The 22,311-nt window shown below is 38.9% G+C and overlaps 1 protein-coding gene across 1 annotated transcript in view; it reads right to left on the bottom strand.

Annotated features, from left to right (window-relative positions):
• The window catches only part of ANOS1 (anosmin 1), a gene marked incomplete at its 5' end in the record, with an annotated part of 33,334 nt that overhangs the window by 5,266 nt on the left and 5,757 nt on the right, over window positions 1–22,311 (bottom strand). The window contains 5 exons of the mRNA XM_015816976.1: window positions 8,976–9,114; window positions 9,230–9,450; window positions 11,576–11,747; window positions 13,762–13,859; window positions 17,971–18,111. Coding sequence (XP_015672462.1) covers window positions 8,976–9,114; window positions 9,230–9,450; window positions 11,576–11,747; window positions 13,762–13,859; window positions 17,971–18,111 — 771 coding nt within the window. The remainder of the gene's footprint in view (window positions 1–8,975; window positions 9,115–9,229; window positions 9,451–11,575; window positions 11,748–13,761; window positions 13,860–17,970; window positions 18,112–22,311) is intronic.

Genomic DNA, 22,311 nt, shown 5'->3' with positions numbered 1-22,311 from the left:
GTTTTCTTCATAGGTGGATCTCTCTTATTTTTAAGGGGGGCAGGATGTCAGAATCCAGTTATATTTCATTTCTATCTATCTTCTCTGATATAAAACCATACTACTGTCATACTACTAAGGGGGAGGGGGTATGCATGCGTTTTTTTATTACTTTCACTTCCTCTATTCACTACAAAGTAACCTTTTGTTGATTTGCTTCGGATATGCTAATCATAACAATGTAGCCATTTGCCTTTCATCCTTTCCTCCTCTGAACTTCTCCTCCTTTACCGGCCAGTGAGAGAAAGGGGGGGGGAGATGCAGCATCTGGGATCTGTGTGAGGAGATGAATGATCGTGCCAACGGAACCGGACTGATGTTATCTCTCCTGAAGTTGACACCTAGAAGTCTGCCGGTTTGAATCGTCCGGAAGAACTGTGGGGTGGGGTGGGGGCTGCTTAGGGACATTTTAAAACATCACATTGTAAAGGAATCCCTCAGATCCTGTCTATCATGCCTGCTATCAATTTCTTTTAATAAAAGTTCCTGTTGGAAGAGACTGTTTCCATGAGTTCTGCTTTCTTAAGATGTGGATTGAAGTGGGTCCTTACACTGTCTTATCTCCAGACAACGGAGCCTGGGACTATTGGGAAATGAAGCTGAGAGAGTCCTTGAAAGAGGTGCTAAACCCCCTGGTTCTCATAACAGCCTGGCACTTGTGGATTGGTTGGAGGTTGGGGGAAGGAGTTTTGAATTGCCATTTTGACATATTCTTTTGCGAGCTAAATTGGCAGACCTTGCTTTGCTCTCTTGCCATCACTAACTCTCAATAAAAAATTCCTTTTGAAATGATGCCTGTTTGAAGAGTTCTACTTTCTTGGGAAGTATAGTTGAGGCAGGTCCTTACATAAAGCAAGGTCTGCAATAGTACCCAACCCAGAGAGGCATCTGCCCTACTGAGGGGGGTCATACAAAATATGTCTCTGCATGGCAGCAACATGGGAGAAGCTGGAATCGAGGACTGCAGTGAGCCGCTCATCCAAATCTTTCCCAGAGAAGGCACCTCCACCTGGGTGGAGAAAGCTGCTGCCCTAGAAGATTCCTTGAGGCCGAGATGGTCATTTGGCATCAGGGGAAAAGAGGACTGGGAGGAAAGAGCCCAAAGAGTTACTTTCACACAAGGAGGTTGGCAGAAGACCCAAAAGAAAAAGATGGCGCTGATGAAGAGCCAGATAAGCAATCAGATTTGGTGGGGATCCTGAAACGAGCCATTTTGAGGACTTAAAAGCCAAATCCCTGGGCTGCCCAGAAAAAGGATTGGCCGAGGTTGAGCGCAGAAGAGGGGAGACTCAGGTTCAACTGAGATGGCGGCGGCCACTCCAGTGGTGCAGTAGTGAGCAGCCAGCCCCTCAGAAAGCTCGGATCTCACAACAGCCCAGAGAGAGGACTTCCCCAGATGAGCCGAAGTTAGTTCCATTGGGAGTCAATTTTGACGGGGCTCCCAAGCAGTTGGGGTTCTTCCTGGCCCACATCCTCACATACATGCAAGTGTATGGGAGGTCTCTGCCCAATGATGCAGCCAAGATCAGGGTCATCACCCTAGCCCTGGAAGGAACTGCAGCCTGAGGGATGGTAACCCTGTATAACTGTGACACTCCTGAACTCAGAAACTTCAACTGGTTCATGACCACATTGAGGCGCCATTTTGAAGACCGCCTAGCAGACCAAAAGGCATGGGACTGTACAAAAACAATAAAACAGGGACGTTGACCGGTGGCTGAATATACAGAGAAGTTCCCTGACCTGGCCTGCCGCCTCAACTGGCCCGAAGACATCCTAATAAGCTGCTTCCAAGATGGGTTAAACAACAACCTATATGACACGTGTGTTGCCCGCGGAGCACCTTCTCTACTGTACGAATGGTGTGTCCTGGCTGAAGAAGTGAAAATTGACCAGACCCGCAATCTGCACCATCCCACAAAGCTGGGGAGATGCACCCAGCCTGAGAGCAAAACTCCCGCTAACCAGCCATGCTCCACTGCCTGTTTCAAGTATGGCAAGGAAGGGCACTGGGCTGTGGAATGCTGCAGCAAGATTCCAGCTAGGAAGCCGGATCATCCCTCTGGGGCGAAGTCAAGCAAGCCGACTCAACGCCCCAAAGACACAGCCCTGAAGTCCACCGAGGTTGTGGAGTTCCCCCGAACCCCAAAGACAGGGAGTAGAGCTGCAACCCCACCAGACGATGAGTCGGGACGTTGGAGAGCGAGTATGATGACAACCCATTGGTAAATGGGCCGATCTACCCCATAACTATGACCATAGAACTGTCGATCCCAGGCACAGGGAGGAGGATGGCCCTAACTGCACTGCTGGACTCGGGATGCACTCAGTGCCTAATAAGCCCAGCCTAGTCAGGAAAATGGGGATTCCCCTTAGGAAACTTAAAGACCCCATCACATTCTGTCAACTCGGTGGATCAGTAGAAGGGGGCATCCTGGCAAGCTTTGTCACCGAACCCGTGTCAACTTTGAAAGAGGCTACATGAGTGAAATATATAGATGTAGAGGCAGATAGATTGATGAAAAAGTTTTATGATGAATACCCTCACAAGTCTTGAGGGAATACCTAACCTGATTTTTGTTTCCCCTGCAGGAGACTCTTTCTTTCTGAAGAGGAGCCGACTGTCAACTTTGAAAATGAGCATGCCTGCAGCCATTTTCCCTATTCATTTTCGGCTGACACATTGCATGGAGGGAGGGGGGTTTAATCAGATGCTTCGCTAGACTAAACAGATTTTCTCCCATTGGAACCAAGGTCATCAGCTGCTCCTGGGACTGCAGGCTGGGAGTTTCATGAAAATCCTGCCAAGAAGATGTATTGGGGAACATAGTAGCTTTCATAGCTTTAGGGTGGGATTTCTTAACTTTGTATTGGAGATTGTTATGTGTCTATTCAGACTTGGTTTCACTTTTGACGTGCCGATACTTTGTATCAATAAACATGTTGAGGAATTTCCAAGCCTCAGAGTTCTGCTTTATTTGTCTCTGTCTGTCGGAACCATGACACCCTGGGGCTAACCATGGGCAGCCACTCAGAGACTTTGGCATTTAATGTGGCTCCCAGCATGGAATGGCCCCTCATTTTTGGGCTAGCCTGGTTAAAGAAATAGAACCCCCTAATCGAGTGGAGAGAGGGATGACTAAGGTTCCCAAGGAGGAGAGCTCCCCCCGGAATTGCCCATAATTAGAGTGGAAGGTCCAAAGCAAGAGTTAGCCTCCGCACTAAGCAAACAGGAGCTTTAGAGCATTCAGAAAGAATACCGTGATATAGCTGAGGTTTTCAGTGAAAAGAGGTCAGATGAGTTTCCCCCTCACTGACCTACGGACTGTACAATTGAGATAATCTCTGGGGCTAAATTGCCTAAACCAAAGCTATATTCCATGACTCCTAGGGAGCTGGATGAACTATGCAGGTTTATTGACAAGAACCAAGCCAGTGGTTCATCCAGCCCACCAGACTCTTGGTAGCAGCCCCTGTGATATTCAGAGAGAAGAAGGATGGATCTCTTCACCTCTCTGTAGACTATAGATGTTTGAATGCAATATCCATGGAAAATGAGTACCCCCTGCCTCTGATGAAGGACATGCTAGCTCACCTGGCGAAAGGGAAAGTTTTCTAAGCTAGACCTGGGGGAGACATACTATTGCATCAGGATTAAGGAGACAACTGGAAGACTACTTTCAACTGCCCCTGGGTTGCTTCCAATTCAGGGTGCTCCCTTTTGGACTACAGGGAGCCCCAGCTGTGTTCATGCAACTAATCAATGAGTTCCTCCATGAGCACCTGTTTTAGTGTATTTGGACAATATCTTGATCTACACTGAGATGAAAGCCGAACATGTGAAATTAGTTAGGGCGGTCATAAAGAAGCTCCGCGCTGTTAAACTGTATGCTAAGCTCTCGAAGTGTGAATTCCATAAAGACAAAATTGATTATCTGGGCTACCACTTTTCCCACAAGGGGACGGAGATGGACCCTGAGAAAGTGCGGGCTGTCATGGAATGAACTCCTCCCCGCACCGGGAAGCAGCTACAGAGTTTTCTGGTGTTTGCCAACTTTTATAGGCAATTCATCCCTTCCTTTGCCCAAATTGTGCTCCCTATCATGAATTTACTGAAAACTAAAGGAGGGGGTAAACAGAAGCCTAGCCAGTCATTAAAATGGACAGCTGAATGTCAAGCTGCATTCAAGAAACTTAAAAGACTTTTTCTGTGAAACCAGTGCTAAAACACCTGGACCTGGAAAAGCCATTTGTGATTCAGGCAGATGCTAGCAATATGGCAATTGGGGTGGTGTTACTGCAGAACAACCAACTGGGTCAGTTACAACCCTGTGCCTACACGTCTAAAAAATTAACTGAGACTGAACAATGATGGGCAGCTTGGGAGAAGGAAGCCTACGCCGTGACGTGGACGCTCTTGACCTGCAGGCATTTCTTAGAAGGGAGTGAAATCCCTTTCCAGGTCTGATCATAAGAATCTTGAAGCTTTGAAAACCCCTAGGAGGCTTTGTCTGAAACAGGCTCATTGGGCCCAGCACTTCCATTGTTTTAACTTTTCCATCCGCTATCTGCCAAAAGGAAAAAACTTCCTGGCAGATGCTTTGTCAAGAATGACCCAATATAACAGTGTGAAAACAGAGGTAATTAAACCTCTAGTTTCCCCACAACAACTGGCAGCTCTGGCCACCACGAGGGCGCAATCTAAGAAAACCCCACCATTGGACAATGTGGTGGTTGGGGAGTTCAAGAAAGCACTGGAAAAGGATGAGTGGTTCTGCAGCCATAAAAATCTCTGTTCAATACAAGATGGTTTGGCTTGGGTTGGAGGGAAGCTGTATGTGCCTACAGATCAGAGACTGAGAATCATGCATGTCACGACTCTAAAATTGCAGGACACCTTGGGTTTGTAAAGATTCTGCACCTGCTTAAGAGACAATTTTGGTGGTCATCTTTAAAGGACATTGAAAACTATGTGGCCAGCTGCCCTATCTGTGCTAAACGAAGGCAGGGAAAAATGTTTGGCCTCTTGCAGCTGGTGGCTAGCCCTTTAGCACCCTGGAGAGAGATCTCCATGGATTTCATTGTGGAGCTACCCGAAAATGCGGAAAATACTGTCATTTGGGTTGTCACTGACTTGTTCTCCAAATAAGCCAATTTTATCCTATGTCAGAAGGTCTCAATTGCAAAAACTTTGGCTAAGTTATTTGTACAGCATGTGTATCGTCTCCACGGTGCCCCAAGACACATAATATCGGATAAGGGTCTTCAATTCACATCTAAGTTCTGGAAAGCTTTTCTGAACCTGTCAGGTTCTGATCAGGGACTATCATCCTCAAACGAATGGGGGGACAGAACAAATGAACTCAGTTCTAGAACAATACCTCCGTTGTTTTATTAATTATCAACAGGACAATTCGACTGATTTGTTGCCATTTGCTGAAGTAGCTTATAACAATGCAGTGCATTCCAGTACGAGGTTCACTCCTTTTCAAGTGGCTAATGGCCAGAGTTCCATTCCTATGCCTTAATTGCCTGCCAAGGAGCCTGCTATTCCTTTTCTTAAGGACTGGGTTCATCAACTGCAGAACATATGGCCTCTGGTTAGAAAAGCTTTAGATGAAGCCAGAGAGGCTTATAAGGCACAGACTGACAAAAAAGAATAGAGCCTAAACCTTTTCATGTGGGGGACAGAGTTTACCTTTCCAGTAGATGGTCACTAGAACCATCGAAGAAATTGGGACTGAAATACATCGGCCCTTTTCCCATTAAACACCTCATTAATCCTGTCACAGTGGAGTTGGAAGCCCCTAAGAGTTTGAGACAAATCCACCCAGTTTTCCAGTGCAGTTTGTTGAAACCTGAAATCACCACTAAACTACAGCTGGCTGCTGCTCCTGTCCCTCAACCCATTATGGTACAGGGTGAGCAACACTTTGAAATTAAAGACATTTTAGATTCATGCAAACATCATGGGTCCACACAGTACTTAGTGGCCTGGAAGGGCTTGCCCACTTCACAAAATGAATGGATTTATAAAAAACATATTAATGCTCCTAGGTTGCTCAAATGCTTTCATAAACGTTATGCAGATAAACCTGATTAATGTTGGTGTTTTCTCCTTTCCCCTCCTATTTTGTCTTTCTATGGGGGGGCATATGTCAGGGCCCCTCAATTATATTTGCCTTCAATTCCCTTATTTCTTCCTTTCCTGCTTTTGCCTATGTATTCATTTTCGGGGCTTGCCACTCTGTTGGGGGAGGGGTGCTTGCATGGGGGAAATAGCTGCTTTGCATGGTTCTGTGTAAAGTGCCCTCCCTTGGGGTGTGAGAAATGCGACCTGAAAACATCTATCTTATCTCCAGACAACAGAGCCTGAAACTGTTGGGAAACGAAACTGAGAGAGTCCTTGAAAGAAGCGCTAAATCCCCTGGTTCTCATAACAGCCTGGCACCTGTGGATTGGCTGAATTTCAACTGGATGGTTGGACATTGGGAGGGAGGAGGTTTGAATTGCCATTTTGACATATTCTTTCACACACTAAATCTGCAGACCTTGCTTTACTCTCTTGTCATCACTAACTCAATAAAAAGTTCCTTTTGAAATGATGCTTGTTTCAAGAGTTCTACTCTCTTGGGAAGTCTAGTTGAGGCAGATCCTTACAGATCCATTTCACATACTGTCAATTCTTCAAGAGTCATTCTTGGTATTTATTTATATTATTTTAAATTCATACATACAATTTATGGGCTGCCTGATTCCCAACCACTCTGGATGACTTATAGTTAAAAAGACGAAAAGGGATAAAGATCAAAAGAGATTATGAGTATCCCTAAGACAACATATGACAAGAAAAATTTCATTCATTAGGGTCTCAACTTTCACAAATGAAGGGCTGTAGACTCTATGTCTTCATACCATATAAACTATAGAAACTGGTCATAAAGAAAGGATGAAAACCACTGCAAAATGGTGCCTCCACATCAAAATCTTATAGCTAGTCCTGAAGATTACTGGGATTAATGGCACTGGAAGTGTCTTAGAGAACAAGGAACACAAGGAGGGATGTACCCATCCCAATTCTGACATGAGACCAACAACAGGTTATTTTCTAGATAGCCTTGACCAATCATGTTGAACAAGGATATAACAAACAGATGTCTTAAAGATTCAAGATGTTTTTGTTTGATTTAGAGAGTTCTTGAGAAAGAGCATAATTCTGAGTTTATTAGGCTTAGCCTAGACCAGGGTGTCAAACTGCTGGCCCATGGTTTCATTATACCGAAGCCGCGCCCACCCTATTGCTGGCAATGCAAAGAGTTGCGATACGTCGTGACACGTCATGTGACGTGGTGTTTGACACCTGTGGCCTAGACTATTAAGCTTACAGTCTTGCTTGAATAACCTTGCTACTTTTTCTTGCTACCCTTGTCTAAATATGCAGAAGATTTGATAGCAATTGTTGCTACTTGTACATCCCAAATATTAGTGATCATCAGTGAAGTGAAATCTTGTTTTTAGTATCATCGTCCTTTCTTTCTTCCCCTCACATTTTCTCATTGTGAATATATGTTTCAACACTCCTTACCAGTGCCTTAAAATTCTCAGATGCAAGCAACCAGCTCCACTTGTAAATAGCCTCAGGCTGTAACTTTATTGTTTATCATCTATGCCCCAAGAATCTCACCAGACTGCTTCCCTTACCCTGGGAACAACTAGATAAGGCTTCATGGATTTTGGAGGGGGTCATGCTTATGCCGCTTGCAGCTGCAAATGATTCCAAACTAGGCCCTCACTTGACCCTCCTTCCAGCCTAGTTGGCAATTCCCCAACATCAACTCTTCTGAATTATCCACCTTAGATCTCTTTGTTTTTATCATACCTATCATAAATAAAAGGAAATAATCTATCTATTAATAATATGAACTATTAATTATTATTAATATGAATTAATAATTATTTGGCCCATATCTCAAATGAAACTAACATGTACCCTCACATGAGTATTATAGTCCAAGGTATTAATTGTATAGATGTAATATTTGGCAATTAGAAGTAATCATTTCACTTGGAAAATTAGACATTTCTCACTAGCATCATGAACAGAATTCAAATGCTTAATAAATCACATGAATAGTTATAATAATTATGAATTAATTTCATACTTGCCCATAAATCTTTTGGATTCCTATATATGCCAGTGTATCAAAAAAAAAGGCTATGGCTGAGTGATAGAAAAAAGTATATGTGAAGAAAGTTCAACTCCCACAAATTCCAAACAGGATTACCAAAGACTCCTTTCCTCTGGAGAGACTGCCAGTTCTGTAATGTTGTCTGATCATGCATGGCAAAACTGAAATACTTACTGCCCTCTCAAAATTGCTGTTTCCTTTGTCCAGAACTTACTTAAAGATGGCAGACAGCTTGAAAATAGGCCCACTTAAAAAAAAAAAACTCTTAAGACTAATGTTTAGCAGCATACAAAATTTTAGAAACATTCCAAGATGGAAGTTTTTGAGATTCTTGAGTGCAAAAGATAAACATTCAATGTAAAATCTAGAAATTATAAGAAAGCCAGATATGAAAGAAAGTAAAGATTTGGACTGCACCTGTTGATAAATGCTGTTCTAGATAGATTTTACAAATTTTTCCTTTGTTTGAAAATATTTAAGCTTTAATCCATTAATGAGATTGTAAAGAAGGTAAATCAAAATTGAGCTACGTTTAAATTAAACAGCTGTTTCAAACTAATCTGACTGCTAATTTTGGATTAATTATTAACCATCTTTTATCCTAAAGAAATCAAAGACTATGTTTGGGCTGTTAGGTCAGATGGAGAAGAGTATGTCTAAAAATACTCAGAATGTATTATGTTCCATATAAGAAAGAGATGCCAATGCATGCATCAGAATAAGTTCTTGTAGCATGTCAACACTCACTCTGTGTTGATATTAGCAAATTGGGTGTTTGAAATGATTTTATTGTAGCTGGTCCCTCACTACTTGTGGTTAACACTTGAACCTCTAAACGGTAAAGAGTTGATGGTCTTAGGTTGGATACTGTCAACATATGGTGATCCTAAAAGGAAATGAAAACAGTGACTTGAAATAAAAGAAGAAATATATTTGAGGCATTCAGCAGGTTCTTCCCTCCTATCTATCCCCCTCCCCCCACTGAAAAGGTACAGACTTACTACTGACAATATTTGTGATTGGGAGATAATGCTGTTTGGTAAGCTGTTTTGCCTGCTTTCTGTGGTGACTTCTGCCAAAGTGACTTGAAACCCTGTCATTGGTTGGTGAAGATTTGCTTTGGATATTTTCCAGGAAAAGTAGCCTGTAATATTAATGTCCTGAACAATGAAAGAAGCAGAAAGATTCTCTGGTTTTGCCAATACTTTTGAGATAACAGGATCTGTAAAACAAACACCAACACCAAGAGAGAAGTTAGCATCTCTGTCAATGTTAAGTAAATTTTAAAAAGATATACATTAAGGGAGCCTACAACGTGTCATATAAACTTTGCTATTATATGGTGAGGATGGAATGCTTACTCTCAAATAAATTGCTCACCACTATATCACTTATTTTACCTACCATGAATATAGTTTTGTTTCATACATTGCACTTCAATTAGTAAACATTACCACAAATTCTAATTTCATTATTTGATATTGTTCTGTAAGTGATGTACACCCATTTACTAATTCTATGAATTAGATTACATATTATTATGTAAATCAACTTTATCTCTGTTTTATATATGGCTAAAATGTTTTTTAAAAAACATAACTATTACTATTTATTGAATTGGGTATAACAGAAACTGTATAATTTATTTATATAAAATTTAAACAGGAAGCATATTCTTCTTTCATAATTTTAAAAATATCAGGCCTTTATATAAATATGAGCCAATTAATATTTGAAGATACTAAATTCATTGTCTGGATATTAGGATATCAAACTCCAAGATATCAGGATATCAAATATCAAAATTATAACATATGATCCACTTAAAGCTAATTAAATATGTTTGATACATTTGAGGCCAATACAGCTATTAATCTTGTTCTGGAATAAGTATGCATATATTTTATAGTGTGTAAAATATAAACTATTTTAGCTATAAAATATAAAATATATACATGCTTATTCCAGAACAAGGTTGCTAGCTGCACAGAAATAAAATCCCCTATTAATGAACAATCCCACATTCTATTCTCTAAAGGACAAATGCTTTTGGCAATTTTTTCTTGCTGTTTAACCAAGACAAAACTGTTCTAAAACCATTGCTCAGCATTTCTTAAGTATTATTTCTTTTTGCTTTAGTCTCAAAATTGAGTCATGTGACTCCCTCAAAAATCTAAGATGTTAGAGAATATTTGACAGCATTTTAGTATTTTTTATTGTAAACATTTTAACAAACGTTAAGATAATTTGTGGTACCAGAACTGAAACTATTACTTACAATACTATATTTTGTCAGTGTGTAAGAAATTTTATGAACTGGAACAGCCATAGCAACAAACCAGCCAAAGAAAGCTGTTTTTGATTAAGACATAGTATTGGCTGTGTGAGGCATGTGATCCAGCCTAGGTCTGGGTGTGTCTTAATCTTCTCTGTTGTTTTTCTGATCTCTAAGTTAAGAGTTGTTGATGTTCCCCAGAGCTGAATGAAACTGTATGTATCATGTTTATATATATATTATAGATAAAGTTTTTCTAAACTATGCCTCCTGCTCATTTTGAATGTGTGCTTATTTTTTGGGCTTATTTTTGTGCTGGAAAGCTGTAAAGTAACATTTTTTCTATCTAAAGAAATTTCCTGAAGAGATGTGATCTATCAAACAAAATATAGAATGTTTGGAGATAGCTAGACTGGCTATGAAAGGCATCACATCCAGTGGGGGGATTCAGCCAGTTTGCACCGGTTCAATAGAACCGGTAGCTAAATTTTGCTGCATTTGTAGAACCGGCTGGCTTCCAGAAGTCCAGTCTAGGCTTCAGAGGCCTGGAGGAGGCCTCCCAGGCCTAGAACGGCCCCCGGAAGTGCGTGATGCCACTTCCGGAAGTCAGTTCTAGGCCTCAGAAGCCTAGGCCTGCATTGAATAAGAGAACTGGTTGTTCAGGTATTTGAATTCCACCACTGATCACATCTTATCAGTTTTTTTAAAAAAGCATACAAATGTGTAATGTTTTGATGTATCTAATGCCTATACTGTATTCTTCTGTTACATATAAACTTGTAAAATGATTTTATTTAATGTAACGTAAAAAGGAGGTAGTAATGAAGATCATATTTAGAACTTCTAACTTAGTGACTTTCAGATTACAAAGAAAATTAAACTTGTGGTTGTTTCTTTTGTATTTTCTATTCATATTAATTAATCTGCATTTACAATACTAATACTTGTAAATGGTTACATTAAGAATTTTAAAGCTCTTAATATAATGATGAAAGCAATCCATTTTAAAAGCTGGTGTTTGAGTATTTAGCTATTTAAGCATTTTATTTCACTATAATTGTTTGGATCTTACCTCCTTTAGCCACACAGCTTACATGCTTGTGTTTTTTCCCTTTTAGATAAGAACAAGGTGGAGTCATAAAGAAAATGCTTTCAGATTTCAATTGACCAATGGATCTTACTGGCTGAACTGTAACATTATACTTGCATGAAAAGGACAGGTTCTGAAGAATTATATAGTTTTCCTATGAGAGATATAAACCATTTTATTATCCTCTTTTGGGGTTTAAATTTAATATTTTCCAAGCAATCAATGCAAAAATACATTTTTAGAGAAAAAGACAGCTTACAAAATATGCAAATGTGTTCATATATCATTTATTTATTATAGGAAGATGAAATAGGTGATGAAATAGGTAGAGCTGAAGGCAACACATTCAGCCCAAACCTCTGGATAACTTCATATAGAGGAAAGTTCATAATATGGCACAAGTTGAAAAGGAAAAAAAATGTGCCACATATTTTAATGGAACTGCAAATTGTAGTGTTCTTCAATATGAATTCCACTACTACATGGGTGGACAGTAAATTCTTTATCCAAAAGCTTGCACAAACAAGTGTTTTATTTGGTGAAAAGGAATAAAAAAATAAACTATATTGGATAATTTAATCCAATAAAGTGCAAGAAAACAATAATTGATTTTTTAAAAGCATACTTCAGAATTAAACACAAAATTCTATTTCATGGAGAATTATACTGTATGTAACATTGCACAACTCAGGAAAAGTTTCTGATTACCATTAATAAAGATTTTCTAACTGGCTTAAATGGATTTAAATAAATTGTAAAAGTTGACAGAAGAAAATATACAAAAATCTGCATCAGTTTTATGGAAAGAATGTAACTTGTTCTACCTAATCCTACAAAATCAGTTTGTACCACAAACAAAAGATGGAACAATTCTCTTCCAGTCTCAGCTTCTTGAAATAACCATAATTGGTAAGAACCACATTGAAGCAATACATCTCCTTATAATGCCTTATATAATTACATATTTAAAATTACAAGTATATGACTTCCAAGTGCTATCAATTTGGAATCACAGCAAGGATAAAATTTGATAAGTAGACAAATTCTTGAAATTCTTATTAATTTCCCCAAGGCATACTACTATATTTCTTCAACAAACCTCAGAAAAATGGAAACATAATTCATGCCAGTTTTAGTAGGGTGCTTTTTTTAAAAAAGCAAAATAGATTCAGTTTTCCCTAACATAATAACCCCAGAAACCTTAGTGCTGTCTTAATCTACAATACAATTGCCATGCCAGCTGCAGCTACTGACCATACAAAAGAATTAATTAAAATCTGGTTCTTCATCATAACAAATAAACTAGATTATTGCAGAAAATCACAGGACTCACCACGGAATCAAAAGAAGTTTGGTTTATTTGCGCAAAGGTTCAGAGCACTATATTTGTAGCCACATCAGAACAGCTTCTCATAACAAAACACAAGTTTATATATTCTCATCAGAAACAGCAAAACACGGAAATGTAGCTTGTTAGCATTGATTGGTTACTTGAATCACAACGCCCTTACAGCCCCCCTGTTGCTATGCTAAAGTACCGTAGTTAAAATACCTTGCTAAAGCTAAGTGTCTAAATTTCCTGTAACATACTTGTGGTTAGCTACAAATGAGACATAGTGACATATGTGGTTAGCTGTAGCAGAGCTTCAAACTTAACATGTTTGTGCGACCGACAAATGAACTTGTGGTTTTGACTTCTTCCATTTCCTTTTGTTCTCCTAACTAATACACGCATTTAAGACTTATGTCCTGTTTTATGACTTAAGTCCTGCTTTATATCCTGTAATACACGTATTTAAGTCTCATGTTCCACTTTATCTCTTATCATGTCTTGTTTCATGACGTATGTCCTGCCTTAAGATCAACCAGCCTTCCTCAACATAGACCACTTCAAAGGATTCAAGTCACATAATGCACATCCAATAGAGCTAATGGCCATATTCAATCTATAGGAACTCCAGCCAAATACATGTGGAAGACTCCAAGGAACTGAAGTCACAATAACTTTTCATTACAAAGGACAAAATGAATGCTTTGAAGCATAGAATAAATTTGTATTGGAGATGTAAAGGGGAAGATAATGGGATCTTTAAAGGTCATTTATACACTTCCTCACAAAATATAGGATCGTATCTTTTACAGTTTTTGATACTTAAAACTTAACTTACATATGTTACATCATTGAATTTTTCAAGCTCTTCGGTATTGTTGTAAGAACATAATTCTGGGAACCACTGAACATGATATCCTTCCCTGCTGATGGCATCTATCAATGAAATAATATAACAGAAAATTAATAGAAGCTTACATTTAAAGTTTTTGATTTTTTGGAATAGTTCATGCAAAGATACACATACAATACTGGACATATTTATCATTTATAGGAAAAATATATAAAATGAATATGGATATACCTTTTAGAATATTGAGAGTCTGAGCAAATTTCAAAGATCTCAAGTTGATCTGGTGTAGCAGTTTTTATGCAGCTGTGTTGCACCATTAAAATATCACACAGGAGAATGGAATTTGCAATTTTAAAAGTCCACAGAAAAGTGTAATTGGAAAGTGCAGAAAAATGGACACAATAATATACTACAGAGTGATTACAAATCTATGGCAGAATGCTACACATTTAGATAATCTAAATATGTAAAAGGAGAGAACAAAAAAGATAAATTAACCATTTTACTAATATTCATCTAATTCTGCAAGTGATTTTACTAATTTGCTTTAAAAAAATCATGAAAGTTCTTTCAATTTTCCTCCTTTCTAGTTTTCCCCCATAACTATGGGAAACACAATCATCCAGATTAATCTGCATTTAGTTGCCAGCCTGACATCTTTGCTTATCTATACTTAATTCATGTTTAGGTTTCAAAGCATCAGGGGCAGCAGCAAACAAGATTTGGAGCAAGGTAAGTCTGGCCTGCTTATACGAATTAAGAAGGCATGATAGTCATGATAGAAAATAATTGATATAAAATACGCTGCATTTAGAATGTAGACTGCCATAGCAATCATATTAAACTAAACATTGATGTTTATAGTAAATGCCTACACTTATTTGCAATTAACTACATTGGCTCTGCTCAAATGCATACAGTGAGTAACCCAAAAGGAGTGCAAGCTAGCAATATCACAGATTTTTTTTATGCAAAAACCTTCAGTAGAACCTTTGTTTGCTTTCCATAAATTTGTTTTATTCTGTCTACTTTTACCAAGCAATCCATTTTAAGTAATTTATCTCACATATTTCAAGATTCTTTTTCTTATCTTACCTAAATGTATTTTGATTTATACTAGGCAAATATTAAAATAAGTTATTCAGATGCCAAGTTCACTGATAGTTAATTATTGTTAATAATAATAATAATAATAATAATAATAATAAAGTTGGAAGGGACCTTGGAGGTCATCTAGTCCAACCCCCTGCTCAGGCAGGAAACCCTATACCATTTCAGACAAATGACTGTCCAGTCTCTTCTTAAAAACTTCCAATGTTCGAGCATTCACCACTTTTCCACTGATTAAAGGCTAACCCAACACAAAAGTCCTTTTTAACAGAAAATTGTGAATGAATTATTATGTCAAGATGTTACATTATTCTTGAAAAAATAATAAAACATCTTAAGCTATGCTGAACTAAAATGTAAGTTTAGAACACAGATCTACTGTAAGTATACATTACTAATACAAATCTTTTCCTGTACAAATAGGATCCTATACAACTGTGCTGGGGCTGTTCTCGTGTGTTATTGCTAATGGTCTCTGCATCAGAGATGACTTATGACTCAGTCTTGCTATTCAATAATCTGTATGCATACAAAGAAAGATAAAGGCCATGATCAAGCTAAAAATGGGGGGGGGGAGTTCTGAGACTATAACTATGCTCTATTTTTCTTCAGATGGTATGTCCAGTACCTAAATGTTGCATTAGGAAACTGATGTTCACATCAACTCTAAGATCCTACATGGCAGCATTTTTTTTCATCTTGACCATCAAAGGCCATGGCTAGACCACTTCTTGAGTCATTTGTACAGCAATATTAGTCTCCCTAGAGAATATTTGTACAGCAATATTAGTCTCCCTTCTACAGGTCACTTAACTACCATTTTCTTTTTAATATAGTTAATTGTTTCCTAGACCCATTAAGATTCTGACTGATCTGCCAAGAGAAGCCTTGTGCCTGAAACAAAGAACAAAAGGCCTCTATAATTGATTAACAAAGATAAACTGATATTATTATTATTATAGTAGTAGTAGTAGTAGTAGTAGTAATAATAATAATAATAATAATAATAATAATAATAATAATAATAATAATAATAATAATAATAATAATAATAAAGGGACCTTGGAGATCATCGAGTCCAACCCCCTGCTCAGGCAGGAAACCCTACACCATTTTGGACAAATGGCTGTCCAGTTTCTTCTTAAAAACTTCCAGTGTTGGAGCATTCACCGCTTCTGGAGGCAGGTTGTTCCATTGGTTAATTGTTCTGTCAGGAAGTTTCTCCTTAGTTCTTGGTTGCTTCTCTCCTTGATTAGTTTCCATCCGTTGCTTCTTGTCCTGCCTTCAGGCGCTTTGGAGAATAGCTTGACTCTCTCTTCTTTGTGGCAACCCCTGAGATATTGGAACACTGCTATCATGTCCCCCCTTGTCCTTCTCTTCATTAAACTAGACATACCCAATTCCAGCAACCGTTCCTTATATGTTTTAGCCTCCAGTCCCCTAATCATCTTTGTTGCTCTTCTCTGTACTCTTTCTAGAGTCTCAGCATCTTTTTTACATCGTGGTGACCAAAACTGGATGCAGTATTCCAAGTGTGGCATTACCAAGGCATTGTAAAGTGGTATTAATACTTCACGTGATTTGATTCTATCCCTCTGTTAATGCAGCCTAGCACTGTGTTGGCTTTTTTGGCAGCTGCAGCACACTGCAGGCTCATATTTAAGTGATTGTCCACTAGGACTCAGAGATCCCTTTCACAGTTACTACTATTGAGCAAGGTATCCCCTATACTATACCTGTGCATTTGGTTTTTCTTGCCTAAATGTAGAACCTTACTTTTTTCACCATTGAATTTCATTTTGTTAGATAGCGCCCAGTGTTCAAGTCTGTCCAGGTCCTCCTGTATCTTAAGCCTGTCTTCTGGAGTGTTGGCTATTCCTGCCAGTTTGGTGTCATCCACAAATTTGATGATTTCCCCATCTATCCCCTCGTCCAAATCGTTGATGAAGATGTTGAAGAGCACTGGGCCTAGAACAGAGCCCTGGGGCACCCCACTATACACTTCCCTCCATGTAGATGCAGTTTCATTGAGGACCACACGCTTGTTTTATCCATAGTCCTATATGTTTATCCAGGTTGATAGCAAGTATTGGAATTGCTTATGCAATTCACAGAAATGAGTGCTCTTGATCAAACATTGAGAAACGGTATCAACACAAGCCCTGCTTTAGTCAGTACATTAGAGTTCAAATGGCATTTTCTCTTCACCACAATCTTAGTAACTCAGGGCACAGGAAGGATACAAGTGGACACAGAAGAGAGCATGGCCAGAAAGTCTTATAAAGAAAGTGGTATCAGTCTAATAAGGAAAATGGTTGATTCCATTCCTATAGCAGGCTTCATTACATGCCTTCCTGTCTTCTCAATGAGCCAGCAACTTCCTTGAATCAGTGGAAATGGTGGTGGTAAGCAAACAGCTTTTTCCTTTCCTTTGATTATATAGCTTTTGATTCTAGTTAATATGCCCACCAATGCCATCTCCATTGCTGCAAGAGAGTTGCTGCCTCCACGGATGTAATAAGGAGGGTGGTATTGCCAACAGTTTTGAAATAAATACCACTGGACAGTCATAGTAGCTCAATCAACTTTAGATTTGCTTTGCTTAATTTAGATCCTTAATCTACTTCTACAATTTTTCCCCCTTTGTATTTATTAGTCAGAACCCCTGAGGAAGCAAAAATCAGAAACATAAAACTGCTATTATTATTAGGGTTGAAAAGTTGAAAAAAAACTTTAACAACAGTATCTAGGTCAAATCAACACTGTAACTGTTGGGTCAGATTGATGATGTATACATATGCAAATTAATACTAAACAGAATGCATATCTGTAAGCAAGATTCTTCTCTCCTCTCCTCCAAATATATGCTTAGGGAAAAGTTGGAAACCTTTGCTTCTACATTAACTTAAATAATAAATAATAGCTCATATTAATTATAATATGTTTAAAAATGCCAACAGTATATCACAAAGCAGTCAGACTTTCTTTATTTGTATATCTAAAATTACCAGGAAGCTATTTGAATCAAAGTTTATTAATAACCAACAAATTATTTAGGAAAGGTAAGAATGGTTTTGTATCTACCTTCTGTTTTCTTCCAGTAGACTTTCACTTGAAGTTGGTCATCTTGGAAAAAAGGTACTCCAATTTCAAGAAGATGATTAAGTCTACTTCCTTTGAAGAATGAAACATCACTAGCTTTACCAATGGTAGATGTCCATTCTTCTGTAAAAGAAAATATTTCTGAAAATTTGCCAGTTGCCAGTTGCATAGTGGCTGTATAAACAAAGTGTTTCAAATGATACTTTAAATGCATCTAATAAGAGATCACTGGATTACAAATAAAAATAATAAAAATACAATAAAAGGAACAATAATTAATATTTATTTATAAAACAGGAGTAAACATAACTTTGCCAATTGTTGGCAGCTAATTCTAAAAGAAAGTTATTAGTTTCAGAATATCTAGACATTTTCAAATTTTCTTGTTTGCTAAAATACAATATGATCAATCCTAGCTGGTAACCTAGCTATTCTTATTTTCAAAGATAGTCCCATATATATGGCATTGTATTCAGGTCAAGAGAAGATTATTACACTATAGATAACTGAGGATGTCCAATGCAGCTGAACCTTCAAGCTGAGCATACATACCATCAGTCTCTGAATAAAACTGTACTATCAGTAACAGCAATGGTTATAGAACATAGTTATGCAAAGAATATTAAATTTTAAATATTTTGAACGATAAGATAAGATAACCTTTATTGTCTTTTTTACTGTGGACACAATGACACACATCAAAAATGAAATTTAGTTGCCCACTCTCAAAGTGAACATACTATATACAACATATGCATACTATATATAACATATGTATAGACCTACATCCCTACATATACATAACATATGAATATTAAACACTGTCCATCTTGAATGCAAGATGGATCCTATCTAATCTTACTGGATATGTTCTGAATATATTCTTCAAAAATCAATACAACCAAACTAATAATTTAATAATAAAACAATAATGTATACTTAATTTTATAATTTATTAATTTATTAATTAATAATTAATTACAAAACAATAATGAATTACAGTACTTCTGAATTCATCATAGTAACTCAACATTTAAAAAAAAACACAAACAAGTTTTTAATAGTGTAGCTATTACTGACAATGCATCCAAAGCCAACCAGATCAAAAGAGTAATAAAGTAGAATGTTTTAACAATAAGAGCCAGCACAAAAATACAAATTGAATAATGTGAAGTAGAATACACTAAAAATGAAGATGAAGTCATATTGTAGCTATTTTTGGAAAAATAGAAAAGAATATTACTGTCCTAAAACAATATTTTTAAACTAAGTTTAGTGATGAAAAGAGAATAATCTATTATTAAACAATGCAGGAAAAATTGCATTGAAATGTTCATGTTATAATATTGAATTAATGCATTAATATTCAAGGAGCCATAACTATTCCTAATTTACCAAACATAGTTCAGATAATGTGTATATCAATTTTTCATAAGCTAATTATTAAAGCAAAGCACAGAAGAGAAGTGCTGCTTTAAAACTGTCAAGCAGTATCAAATATGACCATGGGTTGAAATAGCTGCCATATTAATACCAGGATAAATACTGGATTTTAGCAAATCATGTATAATCATCAATTGTCATATTTTCTCTGATGCTGCTTTTACTCAGCTGTAAAACTAAAATATGAAAATCCATTAACAGGAAGAAAAAATATGAAGAATTCAAAAGAGTTCACAAAAATATACTCTTGTGGGTAAAAATGAAGACCAATAAATTAGCAGATCAACGAAACGCTGTGGACTTAGTATACTTAGACTTTAGTAAGGCATTTGACGAAGTAGACTACAACCTGCTGCTTAGTAAGCTAGAAAAAGGTGGGATAAACAACAACACCATCAGATGGATCTGTAGCTGGCTGACAAACCGTACGCAGCGAGTAGTCCTCAATGGTACTACATCCACATGGAGAGAAGTAAGCAGTGGGGTACCGCAAGGCTCCATCTTAGGCCCAGTACTTTTCAAAATCTTCATAAATGACTTAGATGAGGGAATAGAAGGGGAACTCATCAAATTTACAGATGACACTAAACTGGCAGGAATAGCCAACACCCCAGAAGACAAGCTCAGGATTCAAAAAGTACAATTTGGCGAGACCTGCTCAAAAACAGCAACTGTGAGAAGGACCTCGGAGTCCTAGTGAACAATCACTTGACTATGAGCCAGCAGTGTGCAGCAGCAGCCAAAAAAGCTAATACAATCCTGGGTTGTATAAACAGGCATAGAATCAAGATTATGCGAAGTTTAGTACTGCTTTATAAAACCCTAGTAAGACCACACCTGGAATACTGCAACCAATTTTGGTCACCATAGTACAAAAAAGATGTTGAGACCTTGGAAAAAGTTCAGAGAAGAGCAACTAAGAACAACAAAGGCCTGGAATCTAAAACATATGAAGAACGGCTGCAAGACTTGGGTTTGGCTAGTCTAAAGAAAAGAAGAAACAGGGGCGACATGATAGCAGGGGCTGCCACAAAGAAGAGAGCGTCAAACTATTTTCCAAAGCATCAGGGGGCAAGACAAGAAACAATGGTTGCAAAGTGACCAAAGAAAGAAGCAACCTGGAATTAAGGAGGACGTTCTTAACAGTGAGGACAATTAACCAGTGGAACAGCTTGCCTCCAGAAATCGTGGGCACTCCATCACTAGAGATTTATAAGAAGAGACTAGACAGTCGCTTGTCTGAAATGATATAGGTTCTCCTGCTCGAGCAGGGGGCTGGACTAGAAGACCTCCAAGGTCCCTTCCAGCTTCTATTCTATTCTATTCTATTCTATTCTATTCTATTCTATACAAGTGAAAATAATTCTGCATTTTCTAAAGCAGCTTAAAGAGTGAATCAAAGATTAATTGTGTAACAGGAAAGAAATAGTGCCCTTCAATTGAATGTAATTTGATGAAACTTTCATACATGTAGAAATCAGGGTAATTGGACGTTTATTTATTTATTTATTTATTTATTATTTATATTTTTACCCCGCCCTTCTCCCTGCGGACTCAGGGCGGCTTACAGCCTTTTAAAAACAAATACATAAATACAAAAAATACTAAAGTTAAAATGTTAATTAAGATGAAATATTATTAGGCCTTTGTTATTTTAAAAATTATTATAAAACCCAGCTAAAAAATAACCCTTAGGCCAGTCCTGCCAACTTAAATAACCATGTCTTGAGGGCGCGGCAGAAGAAAGGGAGATCCGGGATCACCCGGATCTCTGGGGGTAGTTCGTTCCATAGGGTGGGAGCTCCAACCGAGAAGGCCCTCCCCCTGGGGATCGCCAGCCGGCACTGTCTGGCTGACGGCACCCTGAGGAGACCCACTCTGTGGGAGCGTATCGGCCGATGAGAGGTAATCTGAGGCAGAAGGCGGTCTCGGAGATAGCCAGGTCCGATGCCATGGAGCACTTTGAAGATGATAATCAACACCTTGAAGCGCACCCGGAAAGCCACTGGCAGCCAGTGCAGCTCGCGCAGCAACGGCGTTACATGGGAGCGACGAGTCCCTCCCAACACCGCCCGCGCGGCTGCATTTTGGACTAACTTGAGCCTCCGAGTGCTCCTCAAGGGGAGCCCCACGTAGAGAGCATTGCAGTAGTCCAGGCGGGAGGTGACAAGAGCATGGGTGACTGTGCACAAGGCGTCCTGGTCCAGAAAAGGCCGCAACTGGTAAATCAGGCGTACCTGGTAAAACGCCCCCCTGGCCACGGCCGTCAACTGGTCTTCCAGTGTCAGCCGTGGATCCAGGAGGACACCCAAATTGCGCACCCTCTCCGAGGGAGCCAAAGTTTCGCCCCCTATAGTCAGCGACGGAGTCAACTGACTATGCCGAGGCGCCGGCAGCCACAGCCACTCGGTCTTGGAAAGGTTGAGCCTGAGTCTGTTTCTCCCCATCCAGACCCTTACGGCCTCCAGGCACCGGGCCATCACGTCAAGGGCAACATTGGGGTGGCCTGGGGTGGAAATGTACAGCTGAGTGTCATCAGCGTACTGATGGAAATCCACCCCAAAGCCACGAATGATCTCACCCAGCGGCTTCACATAAATATTGAACAATAGGGGAGAGAGGACCGACCCTTGTGGCACCCCACAAGTTAGGGGCCTTGGGGTCGACCTCTGTCCCCCTGTCAATACAGACTGCGTACGGTCGGTGAGGAAGGAGGAGAACCACCGCATAACGGTGCCTCCCACTCCCAACTCCACCAGGCGCCGCAGCAAGATACCGTGGTCCACGGTATCAAAAGCCGCTGAGAGGTCCAAAAGAACTAGGACAGAGGAATAGCCCCTGTCCCGGGCCCTCCAGAGATCATTTACCAGTGTGACCAAT

Source organism: Protobothrops mucrosquamatus, unplaced genomic scaffold, assembly GCF_001527695.2.
Source record: "Protobothrops mucrosquamatus isolate PMUCROS unplaced genomic scaffold, P.Mucros_1.0 scaffold543, whole genome shotgun sequence".
NCBI lineage: Eukaryota > Metazoa > Chordata > Lepidosauria > Squamata > Viperidae > Protobothrops > Protobothrops mucrosquamatus.
The sequence above is the reverse complement of the archived record's forward strand: the minus strand, read 5'-3'. Positions and strand labels throughout refer to the sequence as shown.